Here is an 18,272-nt window from a genome sequence, read left to right as displayed (position 1 = left end):
CTTGCCCTCCAAATAGTGAGGAAGTAACTTCTTTAACTTCATCACTAGCTTTGCCTCTGGTTTACTAGTCCAGTGGCACACTACTGAATCTCCTTTTGTTCTGTGAAAGGAGTCTGAAGAAATCAGCTTGTGTATGTTTTTAATTACATGTTTGTTCAGCCTTCTGAGGATGTCAGGAGCTGTGAACAGTAAATGCCAAGTGATTGCCAGGAAGAAAGCTGCTGACTGCAGTCCGTCATAGACAGAACCCTTCTGTGTAGCTGCCACTGCCTTGCCATGCACATACCGACGATATCTGATTTTGATTATAGTCTCTCCTCTGATGATAGTGCTGTCTTGGGTTCTGCTGGAGACAAAGTCTTGGTCAAGTGAAAACATAAGCAATCGTGTAGTCAAGGACAAAGTCAGTCAGTCTCCCCCAGATTCCAGTGTATTAACTCTTCTTTCTTCCTCATTTGGAGTGAACTGAAAGGCAAATGGTCTCCCTTTAAATGAGCATAACTTGCTGTATTATGTTAGTCTAGACAAAGGAAATCAAATTAATTAGCAGAAAGACTGCAAATGTGCTGTGGGGGAGGACCTGTCATTAGAGTACCTCATTCAGACTCCTGTGGCTTGCTACGTATTCAGAATGATAGCTCTGGTCTTCCTCTCTGCGGAAGAGAAATAGAATAATACTAGGCTTCAATTAGAGACAGAACTATAATTCAGTCATGGGCAAGGAGAGGGGGAGGTGAGTAGGAAGACGGCTTCTCTGCAAAGCCTAAGTCATAAAACATATAAAATCACAGTTCACACATGGCAACAGATCCTTCTGTGATTGAATTACAGCCTTCATATTCAGTAGTGGGTCAGGTCTGTAAACCAGAATACAGACAGAGCAAATATTTACATTCTGTGTGTAATGACAGAGGGAGAATCACTGATCTGAGAATGAATCAAAGCCACAAGAACATAGATGTGGGACAGCCATGTGTTGCCAGCAGTGTGAAGTGGGAGGGATGAAGTAAATTTCCAATATTTGGATGTTAAATTTCCTACAAATCATCCTACAGCATTTAACTGAAAATTTGTCTTCTATTTACTTTTAGTTGTGACACACACTACCAATAACAGTGCATAAATGACACACACTACCAATAACAATGCATAAATGCCCATTCATTCTGTGTGATAAATTTTTTCTGATATTTCTGGAAAGTTAATTTGAAGTGTATAGGTATTTAGCATTTTGCATGTTGATAGTGCATATATAATTAAAATTTTATTTGTATTCCTGACTTCATAGCATCTCAAAAGATTTTTTCTTTTGACAATTGTTGAGCCGCTGTGATTTATTTTGGTCCATTTGACAACTATGACAGTCAAGTCAAAAAGGTTACTGTCAGTTTGGAAATATCATTAGACATGTAGTGAAGTAAAAATTATTTTTTATGTATTAGAAAGCAACTTAAAAACAAGAGTCAAAATATTTCCAAACTGAAGAACTTGCATCAAGGCATCAACTGGTGCATGGACTAGGGTAGGCAAGAAGTCATGAAACTCTAAAGGTTTTCAACTCCAAATGTCATGTTTGTTTATGGGCTTGCAAAAACACAGGAAAAAAAACTGTCAGAGCACATGGTTGCTGCACTTTTCAGCCCTTATAGGTGTGAATGATATTTTAGTTGCATACATCAAGTTTTTCTTGTGGAGACCCTGAGTGAACAGGGTTCCTTTCAGAGCAAAGCCTGCAGCTGAATTAAACATTTGAAACAAAACTAATTAAACAGGTATTGTGATGGGCCATTGGTTAACCCACAAAAAGTAACTGCAAAAGTAAACCAAGCAGAGGGCTGGTGCTCTTAGGGAAAGAAGAAAACATCTGGTAATTCTTCAACTAACTTTGTGAAAAAAAGGGGTTACAAAATATTACAGGATCAACCCAAGGATAATACCATGTGTGGTGAGCAGCAGTTACTTCTTCCTGCTTGGCATGCATTGACGCAGAGTGCAAACAAGTTTTACACTGTTGGGCTAGCTTACACCCTGAGTGAGAGAATGTATTAAAGAATGTATTAAATGTATTTGAGGTGACCCGCTGCTGTTTCAAGGTGTCTTGTGTTACATGTGAACTTAAGAGCTCATGAACTCTGATTTTCTATGGGTGTGTTCAGTGTGCCAGTCCACCACAGTAACCCTAAACGTCCCCTTTAGAACAGGAGGTCTGAATAGTAAATTGTGATACCATTGACTTGTTCTTCCCATCCCCTTCCCTGAAATATTTTTCATGTACCCTAGGAGATAAAACACTCTTAGTGCAATGCAGTAGAAGTTTCAAACCTGCCTTGCTGTCCAACCCATTTGAAATTTGTCAGAGGAAAAAAAAAATATTGTAGGGAGGTGTCAGATGTGTTGCTTATAAACTGAAGGAAAGGCAAAATAGGATGAGAGGATTCCCTAGATTTAGCCTCACTGAGGAGAAAAAGTACTTTTCTGTGAAACTAATAACTCTGGTAAGGCTCTTAGTTATGTGTTTGCATGGCATAGACCTGGTTGGAGCTAGCAGGCTACATGGGGTCAACACTTGTTTTATTTGCTTGTTAACATAGATATTCTGCACGCTGTCCCCAGAACTGCTGTAAGTTTTAGTCAGAAGGGCTGATGCTTTGTCAGGCAAATTTAAGCAGAAATAAATGTAAATGAAAAATTCTCCAAGCAATAAATCTATGCTATTTTTAAGACAACTATATGAAAATACAGCTGGAATGGTTCTTACAAGTGACAGATTGGAAAGTAGCAGGATATACAGCTGATATTTTGTTTGTATGGGAATTTGCATACTACCTAATAGAAAGATTAGCCTGTGGGATATTGGGATAGGAGCAATTCTTACTTGAACCATCTGTGTTATAGCTCTATAAATAGGATACTGACTTACAGAAATTCATAATATAAAAACTAGACCATCAATAACATTTTAGATTTTTCAAACAGAGTCATAATGTGGTAACTGAGGATAGCATCTTGACAGAGAGCCTGAATGAATAAAAATATCTGAATCTACCAGAAAAACTGAAAAATTTAAATATTACTTCTCTGCTGATTAATCTAATATTTCTTTTATAAAAGATTACATGCCACCTGTTGATATTTAGAATTATTTTCATTTTCCTGATTATTAAGAGAAGCAAGCACTTCTTTTGAGCACTTTTATGACGCTTTACAGACCTCAGTTTTCTCCTAGAACAGAACTCATTGAAATGCCCTCGTTTTAGAATGGTGCAAGTACAGTAAGGAACATATATTGAAGATTAATGGTCATCTCCCTTATTGAGGCTAGAAAATGAGCTGTGCATTCTAAGAGTAGTGTGTTGTTTGAAGCTACAAAGACATGAAGCTCCTAACTCCATCCCTGTTCTATCAAAACTCAGGGAAACTATATTGGAAATTTTCATACAAAACAATTTTCATTTACAAGAGTGTAATGTTTTTAAAGAAAAGCTTGCCTAAGGGTAACAAATCTCTATTTCTTTGCAAAAAGAAGAGTATTGGTGCCATGCAGTGCAATTGAAAGATGTTGGATACAGTCCATTCTCAGTTAATTTCTGACCTCCAGTAACTCACTTCCCCTCTGAGCTCAGTTCTGGTCCCACCATATGTTGGTCACTGTCAGTCTACAAACATTTGAAGTTGTGTCATTTAGTCAGACATTGGTCTTGGATGAGATTTCTATGTTCTGTTGTAATGCAAACAACAAAAATATAATGGAGACTGTTCATTGCAAAATAGTCTTTTGTAGCATCGATTCTCCAGTGAGGAAGCAACAAAATGAGCTATTGTATTTAAATGCTGAACTTTCCCCATTCTTGTGTTGACTGTCCTCCTTTCCAGCAGGCTGAGGGATGGTCACAAATGAAGACATTTGCTCAAGTTACTGCTTCCCTTCATATTTAGTTTTTAGTTTCCCAAGGGCAGAAGTCTGCTGTTTTCTCCTGAATGAAATGCTGCCAAAAGGGAGTGTAACAGCTGCCTTCAACACAGAAGAATAAAGTTAAATGTAGGCTGTTTTTACTTGCTGTTTTGCAGTTTTACAAAACTGACTTGCCTCTTTGGGGCTCTTTATCTTGTGCTGAAAAGCTGAGAAACACTGAGAAGGAGACCAAGTACCTTTTCAACTTAGACCACTCTTGCAGGGAGACATTTTTTAGATTCATAGGAGAATTATCAGTCCTTTCCAAAATAGCTCTTCTCTTGTATCCATTCCTTCCACTCCCTGACTGTAGCATTCTTCAAAACCAGGTTGTGAGGAAGAGAATCAGCCTCATGGACAGCTAGCATAAATCTGGTTTTATTTTGTGGGTTTTTCCCTCCTCCCACTCCCCCTTTTTTTCCCCAGTGTTGCATATGCTGCCAATACCGATGACTACGCAGACACTTCTGAGTAGGACATCTCACTCTGCTTGGGACAATTCACATGTGCTCACCAGGCAGACATTTGTCTGTGGTTGGTTCTAAAACCACAAGTTCTTGAAGCTGAAATAGCAACAAAATTTAGGACTTTTAATCATAATGATACAACCCCCCCCCCGCTTTTTTCCAGTTACCTGCTAGTATTTAATCAGAGTTATGTGTGTTCCTAATCCCCTAAAAAAGGCATTTCTACATTACAACAGGTACTATAGGATGACTTTACTTTTACAGTTCTTGCAGCTTTCGTGCCTTCTCTTTATTTCACTTTTCCTGTTTTAAAATGATAAATGGTGACACAATTGTTGAATCAAAATCTTTGCTACTGATAAATACAGGGTCATATGAAGTTGATAGTTTCTTTCTTCACTGTATTACCTGGCTAACATTTAGCCTTAAAAAGAACCCAAAGCAACAAAACTTGCAGCATTGTTTCCTGCACTATTTTCTTCTAGTTGGGGCTTTAGTAATTGCATCTATTATATGTGTGTGTGTGTTTTTTGGGAAGCACTGGTATTTATCATGGACATAATCACAGAGGACACGTAAGGTTAGAAGGAACCACAGTGGGGCATCTGGTCCAACTTTTCTGCTCAAGCAGGGTCATCCTAGAGCACATTGCACAGAATTGCATCCAGACAATTATTGAATGTCTCTAGTCAGGGATACTCCAGCACCTCTCTGGGCAATCTGTTTCACTGCACTGTCATCCACACATTGAAGAAGTTCTTCCTCATATTCAGATGAAACTTCCCCTGCATCAATTTCTGCCTGTTGCCTCTTGTCTTATTGCTTGACACCACTGAGAAGAGCCTGGCCCCATCCTCTTGGCACACTCCCTTCAGAATCTTTTAGGCATTGATAAGGTCCCTTCTCAGTCGTCACTTCTTGAGGCTGAACAGGCCCAGCTCCCTCAGCCTTTCCTCATAAGGGAGAGCTTCCAGTCCCTTAATCATCTAATCATCCCAAAAAGTCCAGATCCCAGAACTGGACCCAGCAACCCCACATGTGGCCTCACCAGGGTTGAGTAGAGGAGCAGGATCACCTCCCTCGACCTGCTGGCAATACCCTTGCTAACTCATCCCAGGCCTTCTTGGCCACAAGGACACACTGCTGGCTCTTGGACATCTTGTTGTCCACCAGGACCCCCCGGTCCTTCTCCACAGAGCTGCTCTCCAGCAGCTCAGCCCCCCACCCTGTTTTGGTGCAGGAGTTATTCCTCCCCAGATGCAGGACTCTGCACGTGCTTTTGATAAATTTCAGCCAGTTCTTCTCTGCCCATCTCTCCAACCTGCCAAGGTCCTTCTGAAGGGTTGCACAGTCCTCTGGGGGTACTGGCCCCTCCTCCCAGCTTTGTGTTGTTAGGGAACCTGCTGAGGAGGCATTTGCCCCTTCACCTGAGTCATTGATGAACAAGGTGAACATCACTGGGCCCAGTGCTGGACCTTGGGGGACACCACAAGTGACAGACCTCCAACTTGACCATGTGCCACTGGGTACAACCCTCTGGGATCTGCCATTCAGACAGTTCTGAATGCAACTCACTGTCTACTCATCCAGCCCACACTTCCTGACTTTGCCCATGTGGAAGTGTTGAAAGCCTCACTAAAGTTGATGTAGGCAATATCCACTGCTCTCCCTTCTTCTATACAGGTTGTTGTTTCATGGCAGAAGGCAATCAGGTTGGTCAAGCATGATTTATTATTTGTGAATCCATGCTGACTTCTCCTGATCACCTTCTTGTCATTCATGTGGCTAGAGATAGACTCCAGAACGAGGTGCTTCATCACTTTTCTCAGGGTTGATGTGAGGCTGACTGGCCAGTAGTTCCCTGGGTTCTCCTTGCAGTTTTTGAAGACTGGTATGACATTTGACTTCTTCCAGTCCTCAGGCATCTCTCCTGACTGCCATGGCCTTTCAAAGATGATCGTGAACAGCCTTGCTATGGTGTCCAGCACTTCTTTCAGCACTCATGGATGCAGCCTGTCAGGGCCCATGGACTTGTGGATGTCAAATTTGCTTAGGTGTTCTCTAACCCAATCCTCCTTCCTTCCAACATTCCTTTACACTGGTTTCCTGGGTTAGAGATGCCTAAGAGATGTCGTATCAGACCAATGCAAAGATGTTCAGTAACTCTGCATCCTCTGTTACCAGGATCCCCACTCCATTTAGTAATGCATCCACATTATCCTTAGTTTTCACTTTGCTATAGTTAACATTTGAAGAAGCCCTTCTTGTCAGTGACATACTTGGCCAAATTGAATTCCAGATGGCCTCAACCTTCCTTGTCTCATTTCTACTTCTCTGACAAACTCTCTATATTCATTCCAAGCGGCCTAACCCTACTTCCATCTCCTTAATGATAAAAGTATGTCAAAATACCAGGGCTGACTTCATCAATACTTTCCTTCCCCTCTCTCTGGTCTTCTGGTGCTGTAGTTTACAACCAGGTTCTTCAGTGACTCCTCACAAACTCCTGGTCCTGACTTTAAAAAATGAGAAACTTCTCTCTATTCCTCCAGCACTAATGCTACTTAAAAAAAAAACAAAAAAACCCAACCAAAACCAAAAAACCACAGGTTTAAATGCTATGCAAGATAAGAAGGATTCAGCCTATGAAGAGCCGAATATTATAAATCGATACAATATTTATGTCAGTATACTTTGTGGCAGGATAAGAGTGCAAAGAAGAACTGCTGGAGTAGTGTGATCCTTTAACACTAATGAAGTGCCCAGCTACAATCAAACAGGTTTCAAATGAGCTTGTCTTAAGTTCATGAAGGAAAGAATAGTTGAGTGGTTTTAAACATGAGTTTCTGTTGGCAGTAAAGGCAGATAAGAGAGGCCAAGATGAGAAGGAAAAACCCAGCATTCAAGCTGGTTAGTTTACTTTCCAGTTTTCTTCATTATTCCTTCTGTGCTAAAAATAACACATAAGACATTGCTGAAAGACAGGAGTAATTGGCTGAGTTGTTGGTTCCTCTTATATTTTTGTGCATGGATCAAAAATTCTTCTAAACTCCCAGCCTTTTCAGGGAAAATTCAAGATAAAGCTCTTGGTAGTTTAAAATCTATACAGTGAGAGCTGAATTAGTATAATGCAACATCCTTTCAACTAGCATAGACTGTCTCCACTGGTGTCTTCTACATACTTCCATTTTGTTGATGATTTACTTTATTTTTCAAATACTTTATGTTCATTGTTTTCAGGAACTGTCTTCATAAGGAGAACCTCTAAGTTCTGGCATTATTGGAGAAATGCTGTCCTGTTCTGTGGAATGCAGGTTGGCATTATTGAAACCTAACTTCATCTCCCCCTTTCAAAAAAACAAAGCAAGAGCTTGCACAGTAGAGTGTGGCTCTTGAGACATCCAGCCTGCAGAAGGACCTTGCCTGGTTCCTTCAAAGCTTTGTGGTGTGCCCTGTAGGCAGTCTTGACTCTCTGGGGGGAGAGGTGTTGGTGCACTTGAAAAGGATGGATCTTTGTGGAAGGGGATCCACAAAGAAGGATGGAGAGGAGGAAGGATCTCCGTTCAAGTGAGCCAGTGAGGGTACTAGGAATTTATTAAATCTGAAAGAAATGTTTCCCCCCAACCATCCTCTGTTAGGGCTGTGATGCAACAAAATAGCTTGCTTTCAAATCACTGTAGAAGGTTCTTAGAAGACAAGAATGGAAAAATTTATGCCTGTAAATTTCAGTAATGGCATTAGTTACTTGTGTTTAAATAATTGCTGCCTTTTGTGTTTTGTGCAGTGGTTTTGAAAAGTGATGCGTTGTACTCCTAGGACATGGTAACTACTGCTACACTGTAGGTCTGAATAACTGAATCCTAGATGCAGTATTGTGATTTTTACATTTTTAAAAGTTTGGTCTGCCCAGCCTCCTGCATATTTTGGTGTTGTAGCTGGCCTCACTCTTGGCAATTTAGTAATGGGAATCTATTAATAATGGAATGACTTAATAAGATGCCCATGTCTGCAACAGGAGATACAGTACAGTATTCAGTTATTGCTAATGCTGTTGTGACATGGGAAAAATAGTTTCCAAAGGATAGTTAAAATAGAAAAGTTAGCATCAAATACCTCCTTTGCACAAAGATGCCTGATTAGTCTTTATTGAAGTCTTTATGAGAACATTGTACCATTAGAATAATGCCTAACTTTTAATAAATTAAATAAATAGCATTTTTGGCTTCCTGGTAGAGAATTTGATATTTCCTGGCTATCCACATCTGTTGCTAAAGCCAAGTTTTAGTTCTTTGAAAAGCTATTGCCTGGCTTGTCTTCAAGGAACACTTCTTGTGTCCCATCTTAAATGTGAGAACTAACCATGTACATCGTGTTCTTACATTATTATACATATGACTGGTTTATACAGATTCTTTTTCTGACTAGGTCTAATATGAAAGTAAGGGGGGGTCTAGAAAAAAATTTTGGTAACAGGGCTTCCTGCATTCAGCCATGCTCAAGTGATCTTTAAGGACAGCTCTCACGTCTCTGAAGTTTGCAGGGTGGAAACTGGAGGCAAGTGATACAGGTGGGCAGATGTGGCCATCTATGTACTGTACTGTGTAATGGGACCTGATTTAATCTTGTCTGTAATGTCTGCCTTTCCTGGTAGTTACAGAGGAATATTTGTCCAAGGCAAGCTCTTCAGCTGTTAATTATATTCAAATTTTTCAAAAAGCAAAAAATCTCTGAATTTATCATCTTCCCAGACACTGGCTCTTACAGTACTTGAGACTGTACTTCTGATGGGTGTATGATAGCTTTTTAGTACTAAATCTTCTTCCTGAATCCATACTGTGATTAAACTGAATAGGTAGAGTCTCAAATTCCACGGTAAAACAGGTTTTTCAGGTTTGGATTTTTTGGCTGTGGTTTGTTTTTTTTTTTAGTTGGTGAGGGTTTCTTTGGTTGTTGTTGTTGATGTGTTTATTTTGTTTTAAATTGCCTGTTACTTTTAATTCTGAATTCCCTCCAGAAAGGCCTGGTGAAGAGATGATTGTATCATTCCTATATCAGAGAGTTGGATGCTGCCAGGAATGCTGATAATGCTGAGTGCTTTGTAGGTGCTACAAAGTAGGTGCTAAAGCAAACAAATGGGTCTCACACCTCCTGATTTCCTGAGCAGCTACCATGAAATATCACAGTGATCTTTCAGTTACATCTCTTTTTCTTTCTGTCCACTTGCAACCTTGAAATAGGCTAATCTTAAAAACAGGAATTCCCAGTCAGAATCTGCATGGTGAGCTGAGAAACTGGTCATGACTTTGAAAACTACAGGAAACATCAGAGCGGCCACTCGGCACAGATGGGAATTTTTGTTACCTCCTGCTCTGATTTTCAGACCATAGCACCCACTTCTTCTCAGGGAGACTTCTCCGAAAACTATGACCTTGAATTTTGGAAGCAAATCCAGTGCTCCAATTCAGAAATAACTTCCTTAAGCACAAAACTATAAGCTATTTTGAGGGTTACATTACTGCCTGTCGTGCTCTGAAGCTGGATTACTTTCAAGAATGCATGAGTTATAGGGCCAGGAGGTCCGTAGGAAAAAGGGAGCCTGCGTTGGTAGGTACTTTATGACACAGTAATTGGATACAAAGAAGAAATAAAGCTAGGGGTAGACACACTGATCCTGGATCTTCCCCTCCTATCAGTGACCTGACCTCTGAATGACAGAGCTGGGTTTTGACATTCTTGCTTCTGTGGCCAAGGATTTTTTACACTTGATAGCCCAGCTCCAGCATGTTGGGTTTGATGAGTGTATGAACTCCTACTTGATGCTGATTTCCTTATCTCAGGGAGAAAAAAACTTGCCATGTGATATGTAAATGCAGCCAGACCTTGTTGGGTGTCTTGTCTAAGGTGAAGTTATTCTCACACACTGGAAAAAAGGTGTGGGGGGAACTGGTAGCAGCTGGCAACAATGCTTGAAGAAGTTGAAAACTCTCACAAGGGATGTGCCACTAGGTCTGCTGTGGGGACCCCCAGTGCAGGAGGAATGGGGGTCCCAGGCTGGCAGTGGTGCATGTTGCAGGGGCGTTGGTCTCTTGAGGCAGTTATCACTTGCATGGTCTCAGCCACATGATGTTTCATTCTGTTCCATCTAAGTAGGGCAGAACAGCCCTGTCTTTGCCAAAAGCCAGATTCTTCTCCAATACGTTTTGTGTTTCTTCTCATCCCACTCTGTCTGCAGACAGACAGCATTCACTGTCCTGCTTTGGGTTCAAATTGAGTTTGCCAAAATGTTCTCTTTCTCTGGGAGTCCTGAAGTTTCTCTTCTCTTTGCATGTGAGCACTGAAAATATATGTGTAGTCCTTGGCAAGTTGCTGGCACTGTGTGACCTTGTTTGCACCCTTACTTGCTTGATTAGGGGATTTGTATGCCAGGGCATAGAAAGGGGTGATTTGCAGGCTAGTAAGGGGTAACACTGTGATTAGAAATTCCATGATCTGACAGAATGCACATTTGACCTGCTAGTGTAGAATAGATTATTACTCCATTATGTAAATATTTTTGGGTTCAAGTTTGATAAGGATCAATGACAGAAGTAGTTGGTGTGTTCCTACCTGTCTGTAGAAGTACTTGCACATATTGAGTGTTTGTTTTATAACTGTACAATAGTGGCTTTGATTAATAATGCTTTATTAGTTATAAACACAGACTTACTGAATAAATCCTGCTTACTCTATTGAATGGCTCTACATAAAACCATTTAAGCAATTAGAATACTGCTATAGTATTTCTCTATATTGTAGACTTTGTTGTTAGTTCTCTGTCAGCTTTCCTGAATTCCTACATAGGATTTCTGCTTGACCACTACTCTTGGCACAAAAAGGAACCATGTCCTTTACAGTTGCATTTTATTAAGAAAAAGGACAGGCATGGTAATACAGGGTTTCATAGAATTGTAAAGTCATGAAAAGTTGGAAAAAACCTTAAATATCGTCCCAAGAAAGGGCGGGGGGGAAAGGGTGTGTCTCTCCTTCTGACCTTTGCTGTCCTCTTCTATGCCAGGATCAGAGAAATGAGACTGGAGAGGCAGTATCCCTTGTGTTTCAAAAGAATAGAAGAGTATGCCTAAGAAATGTGGCATAAGGCATCTTGTGGAGAGCTCACCTCTGTCTTTTTCTAGAAGACAAAGGTTTGTAAATCTGGTTTCTTTTCCTCCCCTTTCTATATAAAACACAAAGCACTGGGAATCAGTTGTTTTATCTACTACTGAAATGCAGCCATCAGTGCAGAATAACATGAGAACAATTTGAAAGGAAGCATGGAACACTATATTCAACTGAAACTAATTACCTGATTAGGTTTTGGCCTGGCTGTGTGGGTTGACATCCAGTGGACTTGGCGACAATACCTGCTTGTAGAGCCAAGTCTAGTCTTGCTTCGTTTAAAGACCTTGGACAAAACGTCTGGACTTGCATGCTGAATGCTAAGCAGTGTGAAAATAGGCCACTGATTTAAAGTACCCATGGCTACAGTGGGTGTTCAGTGGGGAGATGGAATGGTTGCAGATAAATGAACTTTTTTGTGGTTTAGAAATACTGGTTTCCTTTTAAAGGTGGTTCTTTTTCAAGCATACACTTGGGTGAAATTTAACTCTGCATCAGAATATCCTCTGTTTACAGCTATATGACTGGCACTTTTGTTTCCTTCAGCACTTCAGGCTTCTCCCCTTAGAAACTTAGTCCAAGTCTGACATTGAGATCTTGTAGACTTAGAAAATAACCTTAAGCAATGTCATCTGTCTGCTAAAGTAGTTCCTTTTCTTTATCTTCACAGAAGTTAAACATGTTAGGGCTGCTTTATTAGGTGAGAAGCATTTGTTACTGCTGTTCTTGTCTTCTTTTGCACCTTTACTGCAAACACATTTTTGATCTTTTGGTGTCTTTGTTTGGAAAGTGACATGTTTTCCAGATGAGAGTACCTATGCAACATCTGAAGTGTCTATAGTGTTAGACATAATTACCAGTGTGATGGTAGTTTCTATGTCTAGGTATCTCTCTAAAGGAAAAAAAAAATTAAAATCATTCCAATAATTAAAATCATTGGAAGGGTTTGAAGCTTTACTATGAGAAGAGGGGTAAGTCTTTCTTCTGTACACTATAAAAATATTCAGTAAGAATAAAGAAAGATTTGGAAGTGTTCTAGTCTAGTCTGGGAAGCTTCTGTGCACCCACTTCTAGCACTGAAGAGACCCTCTGTTCTCTTTTCCCAGGGAGAGTGATATGAAATGAACTGTCAAATGAGCAGTTCACTAGTGTCTTTATAAGAAAATTTACTACACCTAGTCTGATGTTCTAGAAGCACATTGAGACCCATTACTAAAATGAATTGGACAAGAGCTGGTAAGAGATGCTCCACAGAACAAGAATACGTAATAGACAACCAGAGAAAAAATATTTTTGCGATCTGGCTGACTATTTTAATTTAGCAACAAGCTTATGCTCTAACTTATTCCTTAAAATCTAAAATAAATATTGAATCCTCTCATGTTTACAAACCTTCTTAAACGATTTGCCCAAGAGGCCTTGCAGTTGTGAAGTTCTCTAAGTTGTGTTTAAGCATTTCCTCTTACTACAAAAATAAATCCATCAAGGTTTTGGCCTCATACAAAGACAACAAATACAAGCCTGTAAGTGCCATAAGAGCCCTAAGAAACTTCAGAAGCAGTTTAAAATAATAAAAATAGTTTTTTGGACACCCCCTGCTACTTCTGTGGGGAATGAGGCTGGGCTGGGACTCAGGGGCTGAAGAGACATGGGAGTGCACTTTGTGTTACCTGGTATTCCCTTCCCCCCTCCCCTACCATCCCCAAATCAGCTCTCACCATCTTGGCAAGAGTTTCTTGAGTCTTTGCTAGCCAGTAGTTTGAGCAGCTCTTTGGCCCAGGAGTTCACAGAGAAGGAGGAAAGGTTTCTGGCTGAAGCTTTTGTAAAACCACCACTTCAGCCACCAAAGCATCAAAGTCCCTGTGGGGAAAAAAACAAGTAGTTGGAGAGTTTGTGGAGGGGCGAGGGTGAGCAATGTGACTTTCCAAAGGGCCTGGCCTCTTCGTGATAAGTAATCACCCTAGAATAGAGCTAACCTAGGAAAAATGATGTGCTTATAAAGACAATAAGATCTCCACTTCTTCTAAAAGCATGTCTCAAGTACCAACTCCATTCCAGTTCTGTGGTTTGAAAATATGTTTCTCCTAACAGTGCCTTGTGTTACCTTTTCAGGATGGTTTGGAAATTTGCCCTGTCCATTTTTCTGATGGCAGCACTGGTTCGAGTAACGGACACCAGGAAAAACCGCCCTGCAGGTGCCATTCCCTCCCCGTACAAAGGCAGCAGCAGCAACCACTCGGAGCGGAGGCAGCAGCTGAACAAAGAGGTGTTGGCCTCCAGCCAGGAGGCCCTCGTGGTCACCGAGAGGAAGTACCTCAAGAGCGACTGGTGCAAGACGCAGCCGCTGCGGCAGACTGTCAGCGAGGAGGGCTGCATCAGCCGCACCATCATCAACCGCTTCTGCTATGGGCAGTGCAACTCCTTCTACATTCCGCGGCACGTGAAAAAGGAGGAGGAGTCCTTCCAGTCCTGTGCTTTCTGCAAGCCACACAAGGTCACCTCTTCGACCGTGCAGCTGGAGTGCCCCGAGCTGGACCCACCATTCCGACTCAAGAAAATTCAGAAGGTCAAGCAGTGCCGGTGCATGTCTGTGAATCTGAACAGCTCAGGCAAACTGTGAGAACAGGCACATAGCTGCTGCTTGGTGTTGTCTCCACCAGATTTACTACTGCCTCTCCTCTCACAGTGAGCAGACTGTCCATTTTGTTGGTTTGTTTCTTCTTTTCCTTTTTTTTGGTGTTTTGTTTTCTTTCAGGAGGCATCTCTCCAGCAAGGAAAGGCTCCTTGTCACTTGCCTACTGGAATAACGCTTTTTAACCAGCTGTGTTATGCACTTCACCATAAAGTTTCATTGCATTTTAAATATCATCTGGCAGTTGAAGCTTCTGGAGTGGAGCAGGCTCACAGAAGTTGGGATGGATCATCTAAGTGACCAGTTGGCTGAATCCAGCATTAAATGTTTCCACTGTGTGGAGTAAAGCCCTCTGCCCTACACTCCAGTTCCCTACACAAGTTGAGAACACCTTCCCCATGCTTTGGTCTGGAGCTTGCTTCTCTCACTTGGAAGTGCTGGAGTGCTGCCCAGGACTGGGGGACGGATACAGATGAGGGAGAGTAACGAGGAGTAATATGTGAAAAGCAAGTGAGACTTTCTGATGAGGCTCCGCTCCTTAAGACGGCTTCAATTGCGCAATGACAAATGGTTCTGGGTTTGTTGTCTGAACAGCAGATCAGAAGCAAGGGGAAGAGGGTGAGGCACTGGGTCAGCCACGGTGACCACAGAGCAGACTGAGGGTGGGTTCTGATGCTGTTGTGGTTAGAGTATATTGAACACATGGCCTCTGCAGCAGTGTTTATTTTGTAACCTAGCTATAGTAAACAGCTGTTTAAAGTGTTATAGACCTAGCCATGTATATTTTTCTTGTGGCAGAGTATGCCAGCGATTAAAATATATTAAGAGACTCAGTTGCTAGGTTGTCTGCCTGGCTTAAAATGGACATGGTTTTACTATGCTTTTGGTAGGTTTTTGTATGTTAGATATGTGTGTGTTTCTTACTCCCAAAAGGACAACATCCATTTATGACCTTATATTTATGCCTGCTCAAACCAGGGGAGGTGGAAGGGTAGTGGGAGAGACCACTTAAGGGAATGATGTGTCCCCAAAGGTATAAAAGCACTGTCACACAAAGGACAAAGTTGGTCATTGCTGGACTGAATACAAAAGCTACATAAGTGTCATCAAGTTTTGGGAGTGGTGCGGTGTCTCTCCCATGATTGGAAACTATGTTAATGTGTTAAAGGACAAATGCCTCAATCAGTGCTGCTGGAATGGGTCACAGCTGTGGGAGCAGGGAGAGAGTAAGTTGTAATTGCTACACTATTGGTGGTCCACTCAGTTTTTGAGACCTGCACAATAAGTGTTGGTGAACACTTGCAGTTCATTTTAAATCATACTATGTTGTTATTCAGTTGATGGAGTTTAACATGTCCTGTATATCCCATTTGTTACAGTTCTGATTTGTATTAGTCCCAGCTGCATTAAAATCCTGTCTCAAATCAGCCCCCTTCCCCCAAACCAAAGCCAGTACGCACAGAGTTCTCTGAAGCTTACAAATTAAAAATGACACGCCAACTCCCTGTGCATGTCGCACAGTTCAGCATCTGCAGACTGCTGCCGGAGCCCCTCCCCACCAGTCTTTTTGCATGCAGCCACTTCAAGGGGTTAATGTGTTCAGCACTGTCGCCAGCCAGGGCTTCAAAGCCACAGGTCCCCATTATGTGATACAGGCCTCCCTAAGAGGCTTTGAGGACTGATCTCCACAAGAGCTCCAAGCGGTTTATAGGTACTGCCGTGGGCAGGGTGAGGTTGGTCGTGTCTGGGAGCCCTGTTACATGAACAGACGTTGCTTTTCTGCTGTGACTTCTGCTGTGATGTTCTAATGTGTCAGAAGTGCACAGGGAGACTCCTTGTGCAGGGAATGTTTTAGGGGCTGTTGCTGCTGCATTGTGCCAATTCCCTTACCAACCCAGGATAGGCACAATTCAGACCAGCCTTGAGAGTGTGGGTGTGGGTGGGGTGCAGATGGGGAAGGTGGCAATATAGTCTAGTAAGACTCTGGGGATCTCAGTCTTCACTTGAAAGGAATCAACTGAAAGTCAGACATTTTGGACCAGAGAGAGAAAAGCACCCCAGTAAATTCACTTAAGAAAAACGTGCAAGAATCTTTACCTTTAAGCTGTGCCCTGCCTGGGTTTTTCAGCAGTTTGCAATATGAATATGCTGCAGCTTAAAGCTCCTTCTAGGAGCTGTGTTTATGTAAAAAACTGAGTTGAGCTTGTACTGGTTAAAACTGTATTTAATTCTTGTTTTATAAATGAAAACTAAAAATGAAGAAATGCTTTAAGTATAATGTAATTATTTTATAGGTCAACTATTAAATTATAGATTAAATAATAAAGCTACTCTAGGGTTATATGGCATCCAGGTGTTTTGCTTCAACAGTTTGTGTCCAACTGCTCTCTAATCATTATATTCTCCAGCTTCCTTTTCACCCTCCCAAATACAGATGAATGATGGCTCACCCTGACAGGCTGGGAAAACCTAACTACTTCTCCCCTTGTTTCCCACTCCTGTCAGAAATACCTGGAAGGCAAGAGGGAAAAATAAAATGCATTATTCTTAGATTCTGGAGTTGATTTTGCATGCACTTATTCTGTTTTTTTTGGTATACTGACGAACAAAGCTCCACCACTGGCTGAAACACTGACATCATTTGCCGTAAGAGGAGTAACTGACCTAAATAATTTTGTTTAAAATATATAGAGATCCTTACGTAACAGGCACCAAACTACTCATAGCAAAAAAAGGGTTATATCCTAAGATACAGGTGAGCTTTAGTTGTTGCTATCAGCTCTTGAACAGGTTCAACACACGGCAGTCCAAACATGGGGTAGTATTTTGGGGTTTTTGGTGGTTTTTTCCCTTACCAACCCAGAGATAATGCAGTTTCTCAAGGGAAGATTTCTCTGTGGAAAGGGAGCTGTCACACTGATTGATGAGCCGCCATGTGACCAGAAGAGATGCCTGTGATGGGTCTTGAAAGAAGCAGGAGAACCTAGACCACAGCTAGCAAGGGAGGGCTGTGTCCTTTGTGGCACTATGCTTGCAGGAGACCTTTGCCTAAGTGTAGGCAGGCTCCCTGCTCACACCTCCCAAGCGCCTCTGTCACTTGGCTCACAGGGAGCTCAGCAGTCACGTCCTTGAATGCTCCTCTCTCATTCCCACCCATCTCTTGGCCAGTCTCCTGCTTTGCAGGTCATGGATTGCCCAGCACCCACCTGAACCTCTGCTGCTTGAGGCACAGCCCAGACTCCAGCTCCAGTTTTCTGTCTGCTGCTGCCCAACTGTTGAACCATCATTGTACCAGAGTCATACTCTGTGATCCAAAAATCTCCCATTTGTAGAAGCAATCCAAGAACAAGGCAAATATCTATGATTAGATGGAAAAGCTGTAGGTCAGACAGATGCAGTTACTACTTAAAGTGGACAGGTGATACAGGACAGGGGAAGGGAGGAGAAAAGTGCATGTTAAGCTCAACCACAATGGGACTGCCATGTTGGCAGAGCCCCAGCTTGGGGTGGGTGGCAAGTGAAGTTTCTAAGACAGTAAATTTGAGCAGCAGTTGGGAAAAAATGAGATAACAGTGCTGATGTAATAGGGACCCTTTACGTTCAGAAAGACATTTTTTGAGGCAATGGACTTACCTCTGGATGCTCTTATAAGTAGGTTGGAAGAATATCAGGTAGAGGAACAGATGGGTCAGTTGTAAGCAAGAGAATAACTCAGAGAACCTGTTCTGTAATGAGAATCCTCTTCATGGGTGGCAGACATGAATGGTATTGGGGCATGGTTTTCTCTTTTCTCCCTTTCCTGGTTTGTTTACACTATATTCAGAAAAACTCAACTTCAACAGTTTTTGCTTATTCTGTCCACACTAGTTTAAAATTTGTGTAATTGAAGTAACTAGTATAGTGGATTTGTCACAAATTTGGCTTTACTTTTAACCTAGAGTCTGCAACAAAATAATTGCAATGCAATGGCTTGCTATATGTTCCCTCAATGGAATTAATATTTGCTTCCAACTTTTTAAACTGATCACTGAAAAGTTGGGCAAGAAAAAAAGTCAGTCTGTGGAAG

At 41.6% G+C, this 18,272-nt stretch overlaps 1 protein-coding gene across 2 annotated transcripts in view; it reads left to right on the top strand.

Annotated features, from left to right (window-relative positions):
* Positions 1-15,039, top strand: part of GREM2 (gremlin 2, DAN family BMP antagonist) — a 39,675-nt gene extending 24,636 nt beyond the window's left edge. The window contains exons 2-3 of one of the 2 annotated variants that reach the window (XM_053938819.1): positions 11,474-11,600; positions 13,687-15,039. In XM_053938819.1, coding sequence (XP_053794794.1) covers positions 11,533-11,600; positions 13,687-14,194 — 576 coding nt within the window. In that variant the 5' untranslated portion in view covers positions 11,474-11,532 and the 3' untranslated portion in view covers positions 14,195-15,039. The remainder of the gene's footprint in view (positions 1-11,473; positions 11,601-13,686) is intronic. The other variant, XM_053938820.1, reaches the window with a different exon arrangement.
* Positions 15,040-18,272: the final 3,233 nt, after the last annotated feature.

The sequence above is a fragment of the Vidua chalybeata genome, chromosome 3 (genome assembly GCF_026979565.1).
Source record: "Vidua chalybeata isolate OUT-0048 chromosome 3, bVidCha1 merged haplotype, whole genome shotgun sequence".
Lineage (NCBI taxonomy): Eukaryota > Metazoa > Chordata > Aves > Passeriformes > Viduidae > Vidua > Vidua chalybeata.
This window is presented reverse-complemented; position numbering and strand designations above follow the sequence as displayed.